General features: G+C 46.2%; 8 protein-coding genes across 8 annotated transcripts; 6 read left to right on the forward strand and 2 right to left on the reverse strand.

Annotated features, from left to right (window-relative positions):
- Window positions 1–26: 26 nt before the first annotated feature.
- On the reverse strand, window positions 27–2331 carry N7466_003632 (uncharacterized protein; the record flags this gene model as incomplete). The annotated part of the gene is made up of 4 exons (XM_057163029.1): window positions 27–298; window positions 364–839; window positions 894–1568; window positions 1634–2331. 4 exons carry the CDS (start codon window positions 2329–2331, stop codon window positions 27–29), a joined length of 2121 nt encoding a protein of 706 aa, XP_057021710.1.
- Window positions 2332–3212: 881 nt separating this feature from the next.
- On the forward strand, window positions 3213–3468 carry N7466_003633 (uncharacterized protein; the record flags this gene model as incomplete). Its single annotated transcript, XM_057163030.1, has 2 exons — window positions 3213–3333; window positions 3392–3468. 2 exons carry the CDS (start codon window positions 3213–3215, stop codon window positions 3466–3468), a joined length of 198 nt encoding a protein of 65 aa, XP_057021711.1.
- Window positions 3469–4550: 1082 nt separating this feature from the next.
- On the forward strand, window positions 4551–6551 carry N7466_003634 (acyl--CoA ligase; the record flags this gene model as incomplete). Its single annotated transcript, XM_057163031.1, has 5 exons — window positions 4551–4643; window positions 4730–4867; window positions 4938–5372; window positions 5444–5832; window positions 5990–6551. 5 exons carry the CDS (start codon window positions 4551–4553, stop codon window positions 6549–6551), a joined length of 1617 nt encoding a protein of 538 aa, XP_057021712.1.
- A 276-nt stretch (window positions 6552–6827) lies between these two features.
- N7466_003635 (DUF3712 domain-containing protein) lies at window positions 6828–8304 on the reverse strand (the record flags this gene model as incomplete). The annotated part of the gene is made up of 4 exons (XM_057163032.1): window positions 6828–7271; window positions 7355–7479; window positions 7579–8003; window positions 8072–8304. The coding sequence occupies 4 exons, from the start codon at window positions 8302–8304 to the stop codon at window positions 6828–6830; spliced, it is 1227 nt and encodes a 408-aa protein (XP_057021713.1).
- A 750-nt stretch (window positions 8305–9054) lies between these two features.
- N7466_003636 (oxygenase MpaB family protein) lies at window positions 9055–9951 on the forward strand (the record flags this gene model as incomplete). The annotated part of the gene is made up of 1 exon (XM_057163033.1): window positions 9055–9951. One exon carries the CDS (start codon window positions 9055–9057, stop codon window positions 9949–9951), a length of 897 nt encoding a protein of 298 aa, XP_057021714.1.
- A 1233-nt stretch (window positions 9952–11184) lies between these two features.
- On the forward strand, window positions 11185–13933 carry N7466_003637 (fungal specific transcription factor domain-containing protein; the record flags this gene model as incomplete). Its single annotated transcript, XM_057163034.1, has 6 exons — window positions 11185–11227; window positions 11321–11736; window positions 11801–11881; window positions 11960–12579; window positions 12653–12841; window positions 12904–13933. The coding sequence occupies 6 exons, from the start codon at window positions 11185–11187 to the stop codon at window positions 13931–13933; spliced, it is 2379 nt and encodes a 792-aa protein (XP_057021715.1).
- Window positions 13934–16958: 3025 nt separating this feature from the next.
- Window positions 16959–17630, forward strand: N7466_003638 (uncharacterized protein; the record flags this gene model as incomplete). The annotated part of the gene is made up of 1 exon (XM_057163035.1): window positions 16959–17630. One exon carries the CDS (start codon window positions 16959–16961, stop codon window positions 17628–17630), a length of 672 nt encoding a protein of 223 aa, XP_057021716.1.
- A 1504-nt stretch (window positions 17631–19134) lies between these two features.
- Window positions 19135–20553, forward strand: N7466_003639 (OSTA/TMEM184 family protein; the record flags this gene model as incomplete). Its single annotated transcript, XM_057163036.1, has 5 exons — window positions 19135–19286; window positions 19346–19601; window positions 19673–19798; window positions 19881–20030; window positions 20071–20553. Coding segments are annotated over 5 exons (1167 nt in total), but the record flags the coding sequence as incomplete, so codon positions are not given.
- Window positions 20554–20669: the final 116 nt, after the last annotated feature.

Raw genomic sequence — 20669 nt, forward strand, 5'->3', positions numbered from 1 at the left:
TATTATGATTATTATTGAGTTTCCTGTCAGGTTGTCAGGTCAGGGCTGGCGTTCGCATTGGCAGCAACGTCTTGGACATGCGGCGGGAGCACAAATGTATTCGCTAGACCACCCCAATGTAAAGCATCAAGACGCGCAAGGCCCAGTTTGACCAGGGGGAAGCTTGGGCTTTGACATCGCAGTACTTGCAACCAGGAATCCACCAAAGACTTTCCTCGCATCGCGTGAGCTATTGTTGGGGCCTGAACTAGCAATAACATTAAGAAATTCGAGACAGTCGCGAACCCAATACGAGACCCTAGACTATGTCAGCTTCTGAGGTTTAGTATATATTAGCGGTGGAACCGCAAAGAAGAAACCCACATGAGTACCAAAATCCGGTGAAGTCACTAGGCGTCAGGCGCCGTGTGAAATTGACTAAAATCGTTGCACATTTCTCTGCTGCATGTAGTGTAATTTCACTGGTCCCAGATACATCCGGAATGGAGATGTCCGGTATGGCGTCCAGTCCTGAAAGATCTGCAAAATCAAAGGACGGGTCATCTATGGGGAGCGGAGACGTAGCAGCCATTTCCTCCAAATCAAATATCATTGGTGGTTCTGAAGATCGTGCCATGGGTCGGAGCATGGCACGATAAACATAAACCACAAGTAGAAGATATGCAAAATGGATAGATGTCGGGTAAGGAGCTTGCCCATGAACGGATTTGCTCCAATTTGGAAGGCGAAAAGTATCGGGGAGAGAAGACCACCACAAGTTCAGTTTTTCTAATAGCTCTCTGCCCAAAGCAATTGAAGTATCAAAGTCTGCGTTCAGAACTTGAGATGCTCGGAGTGTACTGTCGACAGTTAGCTGTGTCCCTGGGATATCGCGTCTACCCATCTGAGCTTACTAAAACGTTGACTGAATTTCCTCTGCAATCCGGGCAAGGTTTACCAAAAACCGGAAAGGTATGTCGATATCGCAAGACGAGGTAGAAAATCCCTGTCTAGGACCGACAAGGAAATCCCCCTCGTCTAGATCACTGACATCCCATTCGGTCGGGTAGAGATAAGGAGGGCGCCCCATTAACAAGCTTCTCCACTTGTCTTCCGCATAGACGGCCCACCACAGCCGGCGGCGCAAGCGCTTTTCCCACGCCGGTATACCCCACATGCGACATTCGATGTGTATCCCGAGACTACAGGCGAGGCCAACAATCTGACCCACAAATGACCACACGAAGGGGGTGTCGGCAGTAGTATATCGAGCTTGATCCGTTGGTTGCTGCTGAACGTAAAGCAAAGCGGCCTGCAGAACCGCAAGATGAGGGCTATGAATCTCCACGGTCAAGAGCTCATATACCATGCGCCACAGTTTTTGCACAGGTGACGCATGATAGGTGCTGAAGACGCATAAGTAATCATCATGTGCTACAAATGGAAACGCAGAAGCATATATGGCAGCAAGAAGATGGACCGGAACTTTAGACAGGGTTGCTTGTTCTGGAAGCTGATTTGAAGTCGTGTTCAGCCCTAGTTGGGAGCGTGAGATGACCGGTAGGGCAGGAAAAACATACTTCACGAACCTTGAAAGTTGATTAGTCGTTATCAATGCGCAGTGATGAGGGGATATAGCGATGGTCCTACTCACAGTGCAACTAATCTTCTGCCGTATTCTGGGGGAACTATGCTGTCTAGCCGCTCGCGGATTTCTCGTGGTCCTTCACAGATCCCTGCACGTGTTTCCTGCTTTATTGCCGTTGAGAGTTCTGGTGAGGTGATCATAAAATGCACCGGTATTCTCTGGGCAGTGGGAACTCCACCAGCATTTCGGTAATGGACTTTGTAAAAGTGTTTCATGCCAGAGTCATCAAACCGGCAATGTCTGAGCAGCCATGGATCTGATTCAGAAGAAGCCCCAAATAGTTCAGCGTATCCTTGATCAAGTTTGTCGATGCTCTGCACAAACTGAGTCGGCGACCGACCGGCGAGTAGAATTCCAGACGCTGGAGATGCAACATTGACTTGATCGAATTCTAGAGAGGGAAAGATTGGCTCGGCGTTCCCAAGTGGGCGTTTTTCTGGTGAGGCAGTTCGGTCAAAGATCGCTACATCGGCGTCGGTCGTCACTGGCAATTCCTCGACGTTTGGATCGGCTGTGGAAAGGGACTGTGAGAGACGCGCTCGCTTCGGCGGGGGTTCATCAAACGTGCAATCCAATTTGGACGCCCGACAACGCTGACAGGGAAGTCCATCGGCAGTCTGGCATCCTAGTTTCCGACCTCGGCATTGGTCGCACGGTCGATGACGTTTTGACCGGTATGGGCGAACAGACACAGGAGACGACATTTTTTTTTGGCAGGGGATCGGCGAAAAGAAGACGCGTATAAAGGCAGGCAATGTACCTTAACATAATACTTTGAAGTGGAGTGCATAAGTAGAGCTCAGTTGGCCGTTCGGCGAAGTTGGCCGAGTTGGCCGAGACCGGGGCAAATCTCAAGTGAGCCAAGCCTTCCAATTGGCCGATTGCAACTGGAGAACTATTTCCCAACCAATCAAAACTTTTCAATCCATCCTTTGATTCTCATTTTTTTCCATTTTCAAATTTCAAATCCTAACTTTTGATACAAGAATCGTGTTTGATATGACGAATCTTCGGCTTTGACAAAATCGGCTTCCGTCGGCCAAAGTTGTCACACGAACAGTATGTACAATCAATGAGATGAGATCAAAGTCCTCATGACTAAATTAGAAGCTTGGAAAATTTTGGAAGAGACAAGAGACAAGAAAAAATCAAAATCCAGAGCACACCTCGGTGCAAAAGGCCGCCGAGAATTTGCAGGATACGAATATAAAAGACTTCGTGGGCTGCTGCTCGTGAACACCATATAGCTGATGACTGATTCATACTATCAGCACCTTGATGATATCCCGCGCCCGCACTATATCTGCTTTAACATTGAAAATACATAGGAAAGCCCGTTTCTACAGAGACACGGTCTTACACCTTGACGAGTCATATCATCGAGAGCCAACATTGAAGGCATTTTGAGGTTCCAGACAACATGGAAGGGAAGCCTGACAGCCCACGGCGGCGCTTTCGGTTTGCCGGCATCTTCTCTCGGGCTCTGGGTAACTCCCAAGATTGCAAATCGGATGGTGATTCTGAGATCACTTTAGTGTCCCCGTATGTATACTTCCACAATTTTTCTAGCATCATGACATTCATAATGAATTGTGGTCTGCCCCCGAAGCTTCAGACTTTCATGGCCGTTGCTGATACAAACATGCATGACAGATCAGAGAGAAGTCTCAAACCCCAGAAAGCCAAAGAGCCCGAGCGATTTAATCGTAAGTTGAGCATTAGATTCTACCCTCCGCTCCATACCTATATCATCCAGGTGTCCAGAACCGGGGCAGCTAATGGTCACGCAGCAGGAGATTTATGTTTCGGCTCATGCTGTAGGAAATGACTTTCAAACCTGAAGGATTCCGTCAACCTTCAGGGAAAACGCCAATTCCAGTGCTCCAGTGCCGGGTTCAAGGAATGTTATTTGCACCTTCAACATCAATTGAATCGACCTCAAGTTCTTCCACGATGGTGAGATGTATATCTAAACGTTGCTCTTCTACATAGATTGAGCACCAATCTCACATTGGACCATTCAAATGTTGGCACATTCAAATGTCAAATGTCAAATGTCAAATCTTGTTGATACATATCTTGAAAAAAATCCATGGTTCCCACACATGTGGGTCATGTACTACCAGGTCTAGCTGGTACACTACAAATAGATCGGCTGTAGGGCTCAATCAATGGATCAAATTGGCCCCCAAAAAAGAAAAGAAGAAAACATTTGAAAGAAAAGGGGTCGGCTGTGTGACGTCATTGATTTTCTCAATCGGTACAACAAATCAGATTTATTTCATGGAGACGATGTTATTTTAAATGATGGAGTAGTCATGAGAGGGTTACATGTAATTTTGGCTGGGGAGAGCATGGCGAGGGAGAAAAAAAGACAGAAACTAACATTTGAAAGAAAAAAGAGACACTGGATGATGAATGTTTCTGTAGTTAACTAGTACTATGTATTACTATAAACGAAGCGGGGCGTCCGATGTGGAGCTGAGGATCCCCTCAATTAGGCAACCCATCTGCCCCAATTAGGCAAGAGTCTCTCTGATCTTTGTACTGACTCCTGTCTGCGAGCTACTTCTACTCGAGATTAAACGAGATCAATGCAAAATGTACCAGCCGAGAAATCGCGCACAACTCAACCGCCCACGTATGAAGCGCGGGCCGAAAGAATCTCATTGTCATGCAATGTGGTGATCCTACCGGTTTTGGGTGGGGGCCATGGTCCATTTATGCACTTCCCCCACAACCGAGATCCGAGCTCTCTGCGCTGAGGGGAAGCGGTCAAATGTGCACCATCAGACATCTGGTGTTGACAACTCTTTCCAACACTGCCCCCCTTTTAAAACCTCACGGCCTCCAAATTAAGAGTACTTTTTTTTTTATCACAAACATTTTTACACTCCCGACCCTCCACGCGAGCCAAACCACAATGATTTTCGAACCAGCTGAGCGTGTGCTGCTCCCTACAAAAGACCTGTTGTCTTTCATCTTTGATGATCCACCATACGACCAAGACCTACCAGTAAGTTCCAAGGTTTCAACACTTCAAGATCGAAAGATTACTGTACCTATAGACGCGTAGAAACTTACACTCGAGACCAAAACTAGATCTATGTCGATGCGAAAAACCCGAGTCGTTCAATCTCCTGCAACCAAGCGCGCCTTAAGATCAGAAAGCTCATTGCCGGTCTACGAGCTGCTGGTCTTCGCAGAGGGGATTGTGTTCTCATTCACTCTTTCAATGACGTAAGTCCAATGGAGACAATTGATTGGAATGCAAGGGTGAGCCCTCAAGATTAATGATGGCATGTCTTAGATCAACTACAGCATCTTGGTGCTGGCCATTATTGGTGCAGGTGGAATCTTCACCGGCTCCAATCCTGCGTACACGCCCAATGAACTTGCGCATCATGTCAAAGCGGCAGAATGCAAATTTCTGATCTCCGAGCCAGAAATCTTACACAATCTTCTTACAGCAGCCAAGAAAGTAGGTATCCAGAAGGAAAACGTGTGGATATTTGACAATGTGGAACAAGCTGTCCCGCCCGGCCACAAATCCTGGAAGGCCTTAATGGACCACGGCGAAGAAGACTGGGTGCGATTCAATGATTTGAGAATTGCGGAGACGACTACCGCTGCGAGACTGTTCAGCAGTGGAACGACTGGTCTACCAAAGGCTGCCATGATTACCCACTATAATTTGATTGCACAACACGAGCTTGTCATTGGACTTCACCCTCGTGATTTTCAGGTAAGCGATCATAATGAACTTCGGTGCCTCGATGTTGTGGCATATACTTCTGTTGACTAACAAGTGATCAGATTTCGCGAATCATCGCTGTTCCTGTCTTCCATGCATCGGCAGCCCCTGTGACCCATATCTCCACCTTGAAGGCAGGACAACAGGCTTACATGATGCGAAGATTTGACCTCGAGCAGTATTTGGTTTCTGTGGAAAAGTACAACATTACTGATCTTGCAATGGTACCACCCATCGTCATTGCAATTTTGATGGCTCCCATCTCGCAGAAAAGACCATTCTTGAAAAAGGTTCGGGCGGCGGCCTGCGGAGCGGCTCCCCTAGATAAAGATGTCCAAGCTCGGTTCCGATCAATGATCGGAGATGGGTCTCCCTTTGTGCAAGTATGGGGCATGACAGAAACATCGTGTGTTGCGACCATGTTTCCATATCCAGAGCATGATGATACTGGGTAAGCGTTCATGATGATATATGGAAGCAATGGCGAATTAATGTTCGCGGATTACTTAGGTCGGTTGGGAGATTGATCCCAAATCTGGAAGCAAAGTATGATTCGAAGAAAGAACACTCTATTTGAATGCTCATTACTGACGAAGACAATTTCCAAGGCTCATTGATGACGAAGGTCGCAATATATCTGCCTATGGCGTCCGCGGAGAGCTGTGCGTACGAGGATCGACAGTCACGCCAGGATACTACAAGAATCCCGAAGCGAACGCTGACTCATTTGACTCGGAAGGGTGGTACAAAACGGGGGACATTGCGTACTGCGATGAAGCCACCCGAAAGTGGTACATTGTTGACCGAAAGAAGGAGCTCATCAAGGTAAGGGGGTTCCAGGTTGCACCACCTGAGCTAGAGGCGGTTCTACTTTCCCACCCTCAGATCATTGATGCGGCAGTGATTGGGATTACCATCCCAGAGGTTGATAATACCGAGCTTCCCCGTGCCTATATAGTGCGACGCCCCGGAAGTGCAGGGGAAGAACTTACTGAGCAGGATGTTCAGAAGTTTGTGTTGGAGCGACTGGCACGTTTCAAGGCGTTGACGGGTGGAGTGAAATTCGTTGGGTCTATTGCAAAGAACCCAAGCGGAAAGATTCTCAAGCGAGTCCTCAGAGAGGATGCAAAGAAGGAAATTGAGGCTGGCATTATTAAGCCCAAACTATGAGGAGCTGTGATCCTGAACGTCGGTATTCTCCTCGGTATATGTTAATACTTATAGGGTCGACAGCAAACAATCAATATACGTATGTCCATTCAATGTCCATTCAATGTTCATTGGAGTATTTTTTAATCTCCAAATATTCCCGTAAACATCCATGGACTGAGATACCCGCACGCGAAGAGATTCATCACTAAATCATCACCATATGTGAACTTGGACTTGGATCCATTGCATGAGTTGTTTGGTACTGCCAAAGAGCAAAAGGGCTAGGCGTTAACGTTAAACAAGGGCTTGGAGAGACCGAGCGACCGTCTTGAAATCCGTCGAGTCGGAAATATCACCCAAGATGCTGGTTATGTTCTTCACAATGTTGGCAAGGGTGGAGTTATTGTCTGTAGACACAAGATTCTGCAGTGTCCCACTCAAGACCTCTAGGATTGGGACCTGTGTTGTTATGGTCAGATTGTTCAACACCTCTTCATAGTAGGAGATATGAACGCCGTCGTAGATAGTAGAATTACCAGAGGCCGAGAGTTGAAGCTTGCCCTGGAGTAACGCGGTTTGCTGAGAGGAGATAATTCCTGCAATATTATCGATGATGGTGGGAATGTCAAGAGTTCCTCTCATAGAAACTGAATTGTTTCCAGGCTTGAGCAGAACATCGGTGATAGTGGCTTGTCCGACCAATAATTCAGAGCTTCGAAGGTTCAGTGTGACATTACCCTAGGAAGAAGAACATAAAACGTGAGCTATCATTGAAAACACGAGTACTCGGTTTTAGAGTGTAAAGGATTTGGTTTTCATACCAAAGCGAAGGTGAAAAGGCTTTTGTTCGGAAGAGTTGCTGTGCCAAGCAGATTGGTGCCATCAGCCTCTTCTCGAATGAGAAGTTGTGCAGTGTCAATGGAGAATCCGTTGAGCTTGTCCAAACCTTGAGGAGGAAGATATTAGCTTGAATGAATGATTGAAGCAAGTTTGCAGTACTTTTAACATGATTTAGTGGAGGAAACGAGGCAAGACCTGAACTTACCAGCCAGTTCTATGTTTTTGTTCAAGGTGACAGGTGCCTTGATCACCCCCAAATGCCCCACCGTCTTGCCCTTCGCGGACATGGTGAAGCGCTCATTGTAAACAGCTTGACTCAAAGTTTCCACGAATTGGGCTTGATTCAGTATGAAGGTATTGTTGTGAGTGATAATCATGTCCGTGTGGCCTTTCAGACTATAGGACGGCAGCCCCACTGTCAGATATGGCTCATAAGGCTCAACACCTCTGTTGAAAAGACTGAGATTAAAAGCGCTCGTTCGGATTTGGAGACCCGCGGGCACAGTCAAAGATGTATGAAGCGTGAAAGATACAGTATCAGCCGTTGGGTTGAGAATCTCGGCTGAGTATATAGGAAGACTGGTATTGTCGACAATTCTCTGTGCAATGGCTGGGATGATAACAAGAAAGCTATTGAATCACTATGAGTAATTGGCCTAGAATGATAATAGTAGTGTGCTGAGCCACAACAAACTCACAAAATTGGGAGAGCGATAGCCAAGAAAATGAAAGCAGCCACTAGATAGCAACACCAAAACCGACGCCAGTGCTTTTGAAGCTTCTCTCGTCGTCCTTGCAGCTTTCTACTCGGTCGCTCAATGGCAATGTCAACTTCTCCGTCAAAGGCCTTTGCATTATGACTGATTTTTTCCGGATCGGGCAAGTCCCTGTCGGCACCTATTACAGAACTACCATTCTTTGCTGAGCCCATGTTTGATTTTTGTTCTCGCTTGTTTGAATATTTTGATCACTCTCTTCTTGCGCAGGGTCCGAATAATGTGTTGAGAAATAGCGCTCAGAGACTTTCAACATCGACCAGTTCTACTTTATATAAATGCCCATCATATACGTCGACAATTACTGATGCTATGACTGGGCGTCGACCTTCACCAGTTCTCCTCTCATTGCTCAAAAGTCATGGCGGCCTAAGAACAAAAAGCTTGGAATCCGGGGAGAATAGACCCATTTTCCCCAGAAAGACGGCGATCTTAGCCCACCCCACCCTTGCTGTCAGAAACTTACGCTTGAAAACTTCTCTCTTCATATGTAAATTCCGAGCCTCTGGAAGAAAGAAAGGTACGGTCCGCGGTAAGAGATGCCGTCGGGATCAGAGGAAAAGCTAGGGGAGATTTGAAAGCAAGTCCCCCTGCCCAGGAACCGCCCGGTCCGCGGCCCATAGAAGACACATGATAGTGCAGTTTCCTATATGTCTAGGTACTACTATGGTAGAAATCACGTCAAGTATCTAGCTTAATGATGGGAGTCTTTGAATCTTGAAAGCATAATTCCTTTTAAAAGTCAACTTGATCCGCATCCAGTACTGTGTTTTCTCTATTCCACTCTTGAAAGCAGGATACAAAATTGGATATTATACTCTCAAAGATCCTGATTTTTACACACCACTTGTCTTTAAATCATTGATACATCCGATACATATGTATTTATTTTGAAAGAGACAAATATGGACGAGAAAGTCGACCTTTCGCCCAAGCAAGGGGCCACCGTTCCTGTGAACGGCCCAGCGTCCATGGTGGATGAGAAGCCCAGAAATGATCAGACGGACCCAGAGCTTTTGGACGCACTTGACAGACCTCAAAGAATTCACCAAATTGTACAAGAGGCCATTTTGTTGGCAGGCGGTGCTGTCGCGATCTTGCTCCAGGTTGCCGAGCCTGGCGTCGGAAAAGGAGTCGATAGGCACAGCAACTTTGCATACAGGCCCCTCGACCGTCTTCGCACGACAATGACCTATATCTACTGTATGGCATACGGTACTCGAGCCGAGAAGAAATCCGTCATAGAGATGGTTCACCGAGCTCATGCTCCCGTCAAGGGACCAAGCTATTCCGCCAACGATCCCAGACTTCAGCTGTGGGTTGCGGCAACCCTCTACGCCGTTGGCATTGATCTTTATCAACGCGTTTTTGGACCAATGAGCCAAGAAACTGCTGAGGAAATCTACCAAGAATACTCGATCTTGGCTACATCTCTTCGTGTCCCTGCAGGGATGTGGCCCGCTACGCGTGCTGCATTTTGGCAGTACTGGGATGATAAGATTGCGACGGTTGAGATCACCGACAATGCGAAGAATGTAGCCCATGATCTACTGTGGAACAAGAAGGCACCCCTTCAGATTCGGGCTGTTCTTCCTATAGTTCGCCTCACAACTGCCGAGATGTTGCCCCCTAGAATCCGTGACGCTTACGGGCTGAAGTCAACTAAGGTCCGAAGAGGAACCTACCGAGTTCTCATGGGGCTGACCAGGGTCACATACCCCGCTCTTCCCCGTGTGATTAGAACTTATCCCATGCGCTATTATTTGAAGGACATGCGGCGGAGAATTAACAATATGAGTTGAATAAAACTTCACTAGAGGACCGGGGGGTGTTTCATTCTTTTCGTGGTTTTGATTCCATTCTCCAGATGCTTTGTTTAACTTATTCACACGCCAGTATACGAGATGTTGATACGTTTTAAGGCTGATAAGACTTTACATTCCCGCTGTTTAGCTTACCCCACATGTGTGTTATGATTCAGAAATTGTAAATCCCGTGAAGCTTTATTCTCCGTCTTGACTAGTGTGAGCCTGTAAATAGCAAAGCGCCCTCTAACTAGTCCAATGAGTGGATATGCCGTGTATATGATCCCCGGTTATATTGAAGAAGCCGTTAAGGTTGAATCTAGTAACCGAGTTCCGCGGTAAATTGTGTGGGGAAACGCCCCGCAGTGATTTTGTGGAGGCGGGGCTCATCTCAGGTCACCAGTCACCTTGAAGAACCTCGAACCTTGGAAAATTTGACTGTTATTGTCTCTCAATCTTATTTGGCACAATCCTTAGAAGTGGCTCCTGCGCTTTAAATTCCGGCAACACCATGTTTATTTAATCTCGTATTTTGCCCAGATTGGGTGCGATCAAACACGGAGGCGTAGCCCATGCTCGGTTGACTGGCATGAGCTTGCGTAACATCCCGAACCTTGGATGTAGGGAATTTAACCGAAATGACCAAAAAGGTACTTGAGAGCCAAAGGCCAAAGAGGGCAAAAAGGGGCGTGAAAGGATATGCAGGTATTGATCCTGTCGGCATTGAGAAATTATAAACCACTAGACTCGGAATTACTCCAATGCCAACATTTGACCTCAAGCCCAAAAAGAACTGACGTAATCCCCAGATCTACATTGATTCAAACGTTGCGATTTTCATTATTTTTTTTCACATTTTTGTGCAGGAATCAGGTGACCCTCGTGTAGACCTTGGAGGCTTCGCAATATCTGCATCCTAGTGCCTCATCTCTTCATCCTCTCTGTGAATTCAAATTTGAGATTCATTTTTTTTTTTTTTAAAAAAAAAAAAACAAAAACAAAAACTTACTGGCCCCTGTTTTTCCCAAGAGATCGCTCCAGGACTTTGCCTCACCTCCAACGTTCCAGATAGATGTTGCGACGGACTCGAAGGGCACCCACTGCCTGCGGGTGGTGCCACCACCGCAAGGTACGGTCGGCACTAAAGTCACTCTTGGCAGCGCTGATCTCTCGGATAGGTACGCTGTGATGCATCCATCTCTGGTTCGCCTTGTACGCGTTGCCGACAAGATGGTCGAACCGACTGTATTCTCCGACGAAAACTCCCAAAGCAGTATGTCATTCAGTTTGTTGCATAACCCCATTTTTGTAAATACTCATTTGGAAGCTACTAGATCAAGACCGACTGGGATTGCTTCTCTTGCAGAAGACACTTCATCTCCCGAGGAACAGCCCACTGGCCTGACCGCTCATGACGAAGCCACTCGTCCAGCTCAGATCATCCAACCAAATCACAGGCCTAGATTCGCGGAGATGATGGACTCGAACCAAGAATCTGCTTCAAATCACCCAGCAATAGTCGACATTGATAGTCAGGGCTTCTTGTGCACCGACAACTTGAGATGTTTGCCATCAGAAGACATCAACTTCCTGTGGATCAAAGGATCTTTGAGTATACCGGACTTTGTTTTGACGCGGGATTTTGTTCATCAGTACTTTAAAAAAATGCACCCAATGCTTCCAGTCCTCAATGAAGCCCAATTCTGGAGTGCGTTGGGGGGGAATCCCGTGGAGAAGATATCCATATTTGTCTTCCAGGCTCTCATGTTTGCCATCTCACCGGTAAGAACTACCTTTTTGTTAAGAGGCAGACGAAATTCAAGAAGCTCATGCGAGGTCTTCTTAGTTCATGAGTCTTGACACTTTGCACAAGTGTGGGTTTGCCGACAAACGCGATGCGCGCAAGCAGTTGTATAACAGAGCAAAGGTATGTGTGATCTCTGGCTGTTAGGTGGCTATTCCCTCCCCCCCCCCCCGCAATAAGCTAACAAGAGAATTAAATCAGCTTCTTTTTGATCTCAAGGTTGAGATGAAGCCATCGGCAAAGGCACAGGGCGCACTTCTCCTCACCCATCATACTTCAGCAATTGCACCTCTAGCCGGAAGCTTATGGCTAACAAGCTCTATCGAGAACGCCATGCTCATAGATGCTCAGCCATCTCTTGTGGATGATCAAGTCAGCGAGGCCATGAAAAAACGACTATGGTGGTCGCTGCTACTTCGAGATAGAAGTCTCTGTATTGGCCTCCGTCGCCGCCCTCAAATCACTTCGATAAATATTCATAGATGTCGAGACTGGCTTCAAGAGGAAGATTTCGAAGATGAAATGCACACCTCGAAGGTCTATGACTACCAGAATAAGATTATATTCCTTTCCGCTCTTCAGGAACAATGCACATTGGCAGTTCTCTTGACAGATCTTGTTACGTTGATCTTTAACCCTCGCTTGGCTCCTGCAACATCATATACCAAGGACGAATTTGAAAGTCAAATGATTACTCTGAAGAATATCAAGGAATCATTGACTCAGTGGCATTCTCAGGCTACATATCGCCCAGATCCCAAGAGCAATCGATGCTCTCATCCATGCACCGCGTTGAAGAATATGACATTCATGTACTACCAGTAAGTAAACCCCGATATCCCTTCATAGCCTTTTTTTTTGCTTGTCGGCAATTGACAATCAGTGTGATAACAGCACAGCCAGTGTGGATCTAGCACAATATGCAGCCCTATTAATAGAGGAGTATCCTGCCCTTCCAGCCCACAGGTATCATGAGACAATGGCTGGGATTGGAAGAGACTTGAAAGCCGGAATTGATGGATTGACACAAATTATGGAGTATTTCAGTCTCACAGGACACGTGGAGAACCTTCCGCTCAGTGTGTAAGTACAGGTCTCTTTTATTTTTGTTACACTGAGTGATTGACTAACACAATACTCTCTAGACTTGCATATGTGGGAATGCCGCTTGTTCTAGCCGCCATAGATTTGAAGCTTTCGCCTTCACGTTCCGAGACGGCTTCTCGACAAAGGCGTTTAGACTACTTAAGTAACATCATCCGACATTCTGAGGATCTATACGATGTGACGGACTATGTTGCAGCTGGAACCAATCATATACTTCAGCTGGCATATGTGACTACCCAGAATTTTTTTCTTCCCAAAGAAACGCCGTCGACCAAACGCCATCCGAGTGAACGGCTCAATTCAGTAGGAATTAATAAATCGGCAGAACATAACCAGGTCCGAATGTCATATATTCCGCGAGGGCCCATCAGAGCGAATAACTGGCTTGAAGCATTTATCCAATGCCCTCGTGCCTATCTCCTGATTTCGACATCTGTGGACTACAGCTTGTCAGTAGGGCGTTTACCGTATGACAACTGCCTTCCAGCGCTCGTCCGAGAAATTCCCAATCAGTTCTCAATGTCTCGTCTCCCCTGGCTATTGAATGACCGATCTCACACATTTCCTCCGCTTTGGCGAGTCGATGAAAAGCCAGATTCCGAGGACTCAAGATCGACTACCCGAGGTTCTGTATTAGAAAATACTCTACCAAAGGCCCAGCAAGGTCTGCGCAACTCTTATGAAGACTTGACTCATGGCACAGATGATCTGGCAACTGAGTTTGACACGAGGTATCAGGGACCCTACTCTGATCGAATAAACGAGCGTCCAGGTGATGTCTCATTGGACCTGATCAATCTTGACTTTTTCGATCTTGGATCTGACCCGAGACCTCCTCACTCCATGGTCCATCAATCTTCAAATTGGCCGAACCTTGATCATGCCGACACAAGTAGCTCTTTGTTCAATGCCTCCGAACTTCCATCGTATCCCCTTGGTGGCCATAATGGTTATGTAATGGAGATGGAAAGTGGAGCAAATGAGTTTGATTCGATCTTGTATCAGTCTGTGTATCATGGTTTGCTTGAAAACGGAAGTCAAACACTACATACGGGTGTTGAATCTTGACTCTTGAGGACAGAATAAAACAACATTCAATGTTGGTGTATAGTATCAGTTGTTCTCGGTCCAAGATCTCTTTATCATTATGTGCGTCTGCATCGTCTCGAGCTAGGTAATCGTCTTCTTCCTCGATACGTCAATTGGCCATGCATACCTTTACCATTTACTATCTTTGTCGAATAATTTCCTGATCTAGAGCACACGGTTCACGGCGCGTGAGAGCCTTAGAACTCGGACACTGGGAAATTGAGACACTAAATTACTTAAAACAGTTTAAACAGATGTAGGAACAAAGCTTACATAAGCTGAGCCGTCTATTGCTTACATAATCCATTACAGTCTACTCCTACTGAGTCCTACACAGCCACACGGAAATTCAAGTCATTCCCCACATGTGCAGGTCGCGCCGTGGCCATTGGGGGCCATGAACTCACCAGTCACGACTCACAGCAACCAACTTGAAAACCCCCCATCTTCTGCGCAGCGTTACTTCTTCACAATGCGACCTCCAGTCGACCCAGAGTATACTGATCCTCGGGATAAAGCTTTGGAATACAAAATCGGATCCTTGGTTAAACTTACAGATGACACATTGAAGACTTTCGACTCTTATTGACTGTTGAGTCTTGACCCACCGAATCTTCAATCCGCAGCAGGGCTGAAAACCGCCCCCAATATTACCCAGCAACTCCAAATCATGGTGAACACGGGTATGCCAAGTCGCGACTGCGAAACGTGCCGCCAGCGCCGAGTAAAGGTCCGTCTGTCGAGAAGGAGATATTTTGAGCTTCAAGCACAAAATTGTCTAATTTTTGTTGGAAAAAAAAGTGCGACCTCGTTCGTCCGTCTTGTCGCCGCTGCCAGAGTGTCGGTCGCACTTGCACTTATCGAGACTTGAACAAGCCGGAGGTTGCTTTTCTCATTCAAACCCCAACCACTTTTCCCAGTCGAAAGACCCGATCGAAGAAACAACCAGTAAGCAACAAACCTGCGAATCCGTCTCTGGCCTCTCAGGGATCTCATGCTCGAGCTTTGTCGGGTGTCAACGCAAAATATCGTCATGTGAATGGGATCCTTCTGTCAATGTATGAGCTCATTCCCCCTTCTTGCGGGATCATTGAATCTTGGGATGCTCATATTGTGCCATTGCTTGTGGATCAATTTTCCTTTCCCACCATACAGGGCAGTCACACACACTGTTCATTGGAGGGTCTCTCTCAGCTCATTTTTCAAGCCAGAGCGGGATCTACTCTCCATCTAGTGGCCTATGCGGTAGGGCATGTCTATCTTGCAAATCGAGCCAAGTCAGTCGAATCAGCAATTTTGCATAAAAAGCTCTACGGGAGATTTCTGCTCAGTCTACGAGCAGATTTATCGCACTCTTCCCGACGAAGGGAAGACTCAATTCTGCTAGCAGTATGGTTTGCATGTCTATATGAGGTGAGTTTCCTCTGATTTCCACAAGCCAGCTCAATGTCTCACCTTCAAGAAGCTCATGAGTGGAGATGGTGGTTCCTACGGGGGGCCAGTGAATTGGGATATTCACAGCAGAGCCCTTGGGCTCCTATTGAAATCGAGAGGCTTTGAACAATTTAATACCACAACAGGTCGTCAGCTTTTTCAGCTTGCCTATCATTACATTGTTGGTTTAGTTTCGTTTTCTTTTCTTGTGGGCTATACTGATTTTCAAAAAGCAAATACAGTCTTTGCGATCTATCACAGACCCGGCACCGGAATCTAGAGAATGGTTCAATGCCATCCAGTCCCGTACAAGCATTGATCAATTGTTTTTTATTCCATCTTTTTTCCACGGAGATGAAGTTGCAAGAGCTTGCCGTGAAGCAATCTCATTTTTCAACGAAGCTACCTCTACAGCCGCAAAGCTTACAGCTGTTGACACCTTAGTTCATGCTTGTGATCACCTGAAAATTCTGTTGGATGCCTCAGTTGATGAATGCCCCATCTCTGTACCGGAGGCGAGCGTGAACCAAATGAAAAAAAGCCAAAGCGGACAGTTGCGAAGGCGAAATCATGTTGATGCATGCATACTTCGCATGCACTCGATATCTCTGGAGCTTTTATTCAAAACAGTGGATCTACTGGAGATCTGTGAGCGCTCTGCCAAACGCATTTCACATCTTCAAGACATGGTTTCTGAGGAATCACAGATTCGGGCAGCGCGAATTTTGAGCACTTTGCCATATCTCCTCCCAGATTATGGTTCTACCTCTCCAAGCTGGGCAGAGTCTCTCCGGATGACATGGCCTCTGAGGATGATACTCGGATCTGCTGCAACTGCGCCCGAAGCCAAGAATAAAGCAAGCCTGGCGTTGAAGAAAATCGCATACGAAGGGGGAATCATGCAGGCAGTGGGCTTATTTTATCCAACCAACTCACTACATGTAATTTGAACATTTGATTTGAATCAATGCAACTTCCCTTTGAAGCTTAAAAATTGATTCATTCTATTCAATATTGCGTTAACTTTCACTGTTCTCTTGCAAATTCAACTCCACACGTGCACGTAGTTTCAAGCTTCCGAGGTGGGGTATTCAAATGGTTCTGAATACTCGTGGAGTTGACGCGTGTGCACAATTATAGCGAAATAGAGGTCTAGGGATTTTATGCTACACATGTGCATATTGTGAAAGGTGAGCCGAGTATTCACAGGTGCAGGGTTTTACTATGCAGCCATGGAACCTTTGGAGATTGACACCTTGGAAGAGACCACATACCCAGTAGCCCTAGGGTTATTCAACCTTGAAGTATAGTATATACAACATACTCAATATTTCAGATAGGTATTTTCTCACTCAGCCATGCAAGATTTTGTGATGCGCAACAATTTGCAGCATCATGAATGTGTTGGGATTAGGCCAAAGGGTTATGTAGAGAGAGAGAATGGGCGAATGATCAAAACAAACTGAACGCAATGATGAGGTGGTTACCAATGCTGGATTGGGAACGAGAAGATCAATGATACTAGTAGGAACAGCAATGGTGGGGTACTAGTAGTATCTTGAAGTGAGAGATGCTAGCTATAAATATTTCTCTTCCTTCTCTGCCTTTTCTCTTCTTTCTCTTTCTCTTCCCCGCCCCTCCCTTGAGACATCAACGCCAGCCTTGGCTCTCAATCGCGACAACCTCGGATTTTCCAGAGTCAATCAACAACACCGGACTCACCTGGAAATTAAACAACAACCTCGGACTGGCAGAGGAACTTAAGGAGGAGGGTGGGTGGGATTCGACAACCCCAGATTCACCGGGGCTATCTGGATTTTCGGGGGAGAAGTGGCTGAGGGTCCAGGTGGAAATGGACGACAATCCCAGATTCACCGGGGAATCAAACAGAATCCTCAGACACGCCGAGGTCAATCAACAACCCAAGCATACTCGCCGGGCATATCTGCATTCTGGACCTGGGGAGGTAGATGGCTGTTGGGGGGACCTGGTGGATATGGACGACAAACCCAGATTCACCGGGCAATCAAACAAAATCCTCAGACTCACCGAGGTCAACCAACAACATCAGACTCGCCGGGCAAATTTGGATTCTGGACCTGGGGAGGGAGATGGCTGTCAGGAGGACCTGGTGGATTTTAAGGACGACAGCCTCAGAATCACCGGGGCAGGACGAAACGATTCCTCTCGACGAACTGTGCCGCCGCCCTGGACACTTATGGATCATCTCTCTCACTTTTAGTAGAGAGTAATTTTTGAAACACCTTGCTTGGCCTCTTTGCATGCAAATGCCTCGCAGCAACTTGGATTTTCCAAGTCTCTTCGGAGCAATCTTTTTTGCCCCCAGTGGGCTCGCACTGGGCAACAGTTATTACCAAACTGTTAGGACAAGGGATTCATACCTTCTCGTGGTGTCCGGTGTTAATCCTCAATGAGGAGACCAAATTGAATCCAAAGCGGGTGTCAGCAAATTGTGCGGAACTTTGAACGAAATCAGTGGAGCGATTTAGTTGAAGGAAATTTCACTCATCACTTTGCTTTTTGTCGTGGGGCATTCTTGGCCTGTTTCTACCAATCTTTTCAATGCCAGTTTATCATCAACGGAAACGGACACTGTCTAAATTCCTCATATGTCGCCTGTCAAGGTCCATGGCATACATTCATTTCATGGCCCTGTGAAAATCCCACAAAGCAGTGCTTAATACTCATCTCGCTTCCTCTCGACTCACTATCTTTCAGTTGTTCATGAGTGAAAACAGCAGACCCATACTCACATTGCCTCTATATCCTTGGAAGGATTCATCAGCTAGAATGGAAGCAAGATTCTAAGTTCCACTATCACAACGTTTTCTGAACAATGACGACACAACTGAGATAGTGCCTTGAGTCCCTTGACTGGTGGGTACTTGCTTTCAAACATTCAAACTACACGGCCCCCATGAGATGCGACAATAATCTCATCACCCAAACTCTATCTTCAATACTATCAAGAGATTTGATGCATTCGGTCGGTCTTTCGCCGGTCGGGATCAATGCTTTGGGAGAGACCCAGTGTGATCTCAAAGCAATTGGCCCCCAAATTCAAGGCCAGCCATCCCTTCAACAGGCTGGCAAAGTAATTTGGATTCGTATTTGATCCTTGAGCCACTTTTATGCCTTGACTCAGATGATAATCTTGTCACCTCGCGAAAAAAAAAGAGACGATATGTCACATGTCACCTGGGCAGTTTCACTGGACGATGCCCGATGGCTGTGGAGAAGATTCAATAAGCACGCTAACCAGATTTAGATATCCCTTTCGAGGCTAGCCAGTTTGGGTTAGTATACGCCACGTGGATCACAAATTATGTATACAATGTTCAGCTGAATCAGCTCTGGTATGTATGGGGCGGATCGACATAGAAGGCTATGCCATTGATTCTTTGCCAGATTTAAAGACTTGGGTTATGCGGAATTGATATTTAAGGAGGGCAGATTCCCTTACTGTGGGACACTTTCTCTGCAACAGAACACCATCTTTCTCTTTCTCTTTCTTTTTTGGAAAATTCCGGTATTCATTCGAAAATGGGGTTATTCAGTAATCTTGGGAAAGGCAACCACACATGTCCTATGCCCAAACATTTTGCCATTGGTACGCTACTACCTAGTACATCCCATCTATCCCAATTCATATCATACATACCTGCAAGTGGGCATATGATAGGTATTGCATGGCTTACAGTTTTGAACTAACAAGATGAGCAGTTGCTGAGCAGAATATAATCGAAAACCTCTCTTTCCATCGCCTCAACATGATTATATCCGGTGCTTCCACTGCATTTGTCTGCATTGCAATATTTAGTTTGATGTTCTGGCATGCAATTCATCTAAGCAATCCGAGAGAGCAAATCAAGTACGTGTAATCGGAACAATTCACCTATCATTTTGGAAATGCGCTGACAGAACGTTTGTATATAGAATATTGAGAATCAGCCTTTTGATTCCTCTTTATACGATAACATCCTTCCTTTCTATATGCAAGCCGTATGCTTACGTTTACATCACCCCCTGGCTGGAACTTTTCCAGGCTGTCGCCCTGGGCTCTTTTTTCCTGCTACTATGCGAATTCATCTCACGCGACAGTCAGTCCGAAATTGATGTATTTTTTTCCGCCTTTCAAGCGCCTCAAAAAAAGCAAAACAAACCCTCTCTCGGCGGATTGGAATGGTTTCGGGTCAGTAAAGAACGTCATATATGCACCTAAATTTACGGAGTTGCTGATATTTCTTTTTACCATTGTTGCAGAAACAATGGATTGCCATCTTTCAATACCCCGTTGTTGCACTTTTGACAAGTCTGGCAACCGACTTCACCCAGATTGCTGGCGTCTACTGTCTTGAAAGTGGCAAAGTGTACTTTGCACATGTTTGGGTAAGCCGAAACATGAACCCATCGTTTTAACCTGGCTTGGTGACATTCGCTCGTGGACTGACATATTACCTACTATCTTCAGCTGACTATCATCACCGAGGCTTCGGTGGCGTTCGCGGTTATCTCAGTTCTCACTTTCTACCGAGCGCTTAAATCCCACTTGGCCAGCCATCAGCCACTTGCTAAGCTCCTGGCTTTCAAATTGATTGTGGGTCTGACATTTCTCGAAAAGGTATGCAATATTATGTATCTAGATTGAGTAATTGTATCAGTATTCTAACAAAGGATTTCAGATTATCTTCACTATCTTGCAGTCCACCAATGTACTGAAACCCAGCTCAACGTTGAGTTACGCCGATGTCAACATTGGGATTCCCAATCTGGTGATCTGCCTACAGATGGTGCCAATTTCTGTGTTTTTCTATTACGCATATGGCGTGGGGCCATACAAAATCAAGCAAGGCGATGAAATCCACGACTTCGGCTTCCAGGAAGGGGCAATCGGCAATTACCAGAAAGTCCCCCGTGTTAGGAATATTTCCAATTATCAGGGAGGAGTTTTAGGTATGCGCGCTTTGGTTTCCCTTTTTAATCCGATGGAGATTTGTCGGGCAATAAAGTTTGGATTTAAAATGGCACAAGAGCTTGGACATCATGATGAAAGGAATAAAGACAGTGGAACAGGCATCGGGATCAATATGAGCCCCGAAAGTGTGCCCCTTCATGAGCAGAGATATGGCCCAGGAGATATATGAGAGGGTTTTAGATCATACCTAGTAGACAGGGGCTATGATAAGGACTCGGCGGAATGCTTTCTTGGAGCTGTGAGAGAAGTTGAGGGGACACGTGAAACATTGAAATAAATCATTTT

Source organism: Penicillium verhagenii, assembly GCF_028828195.1.
Source record: "Penicillium verhagenii strain IBT 33310 chromosome Unknown utg000005l_segment0_segment0, whole genome shotgun sequence".
Lineage (NCBI taxonomy): Eukaryota > Fungi > Ascomycota > Eurotiomycetes > Eurotiales > Aspergillaceae > Penicillium > Penicillium verhagenii.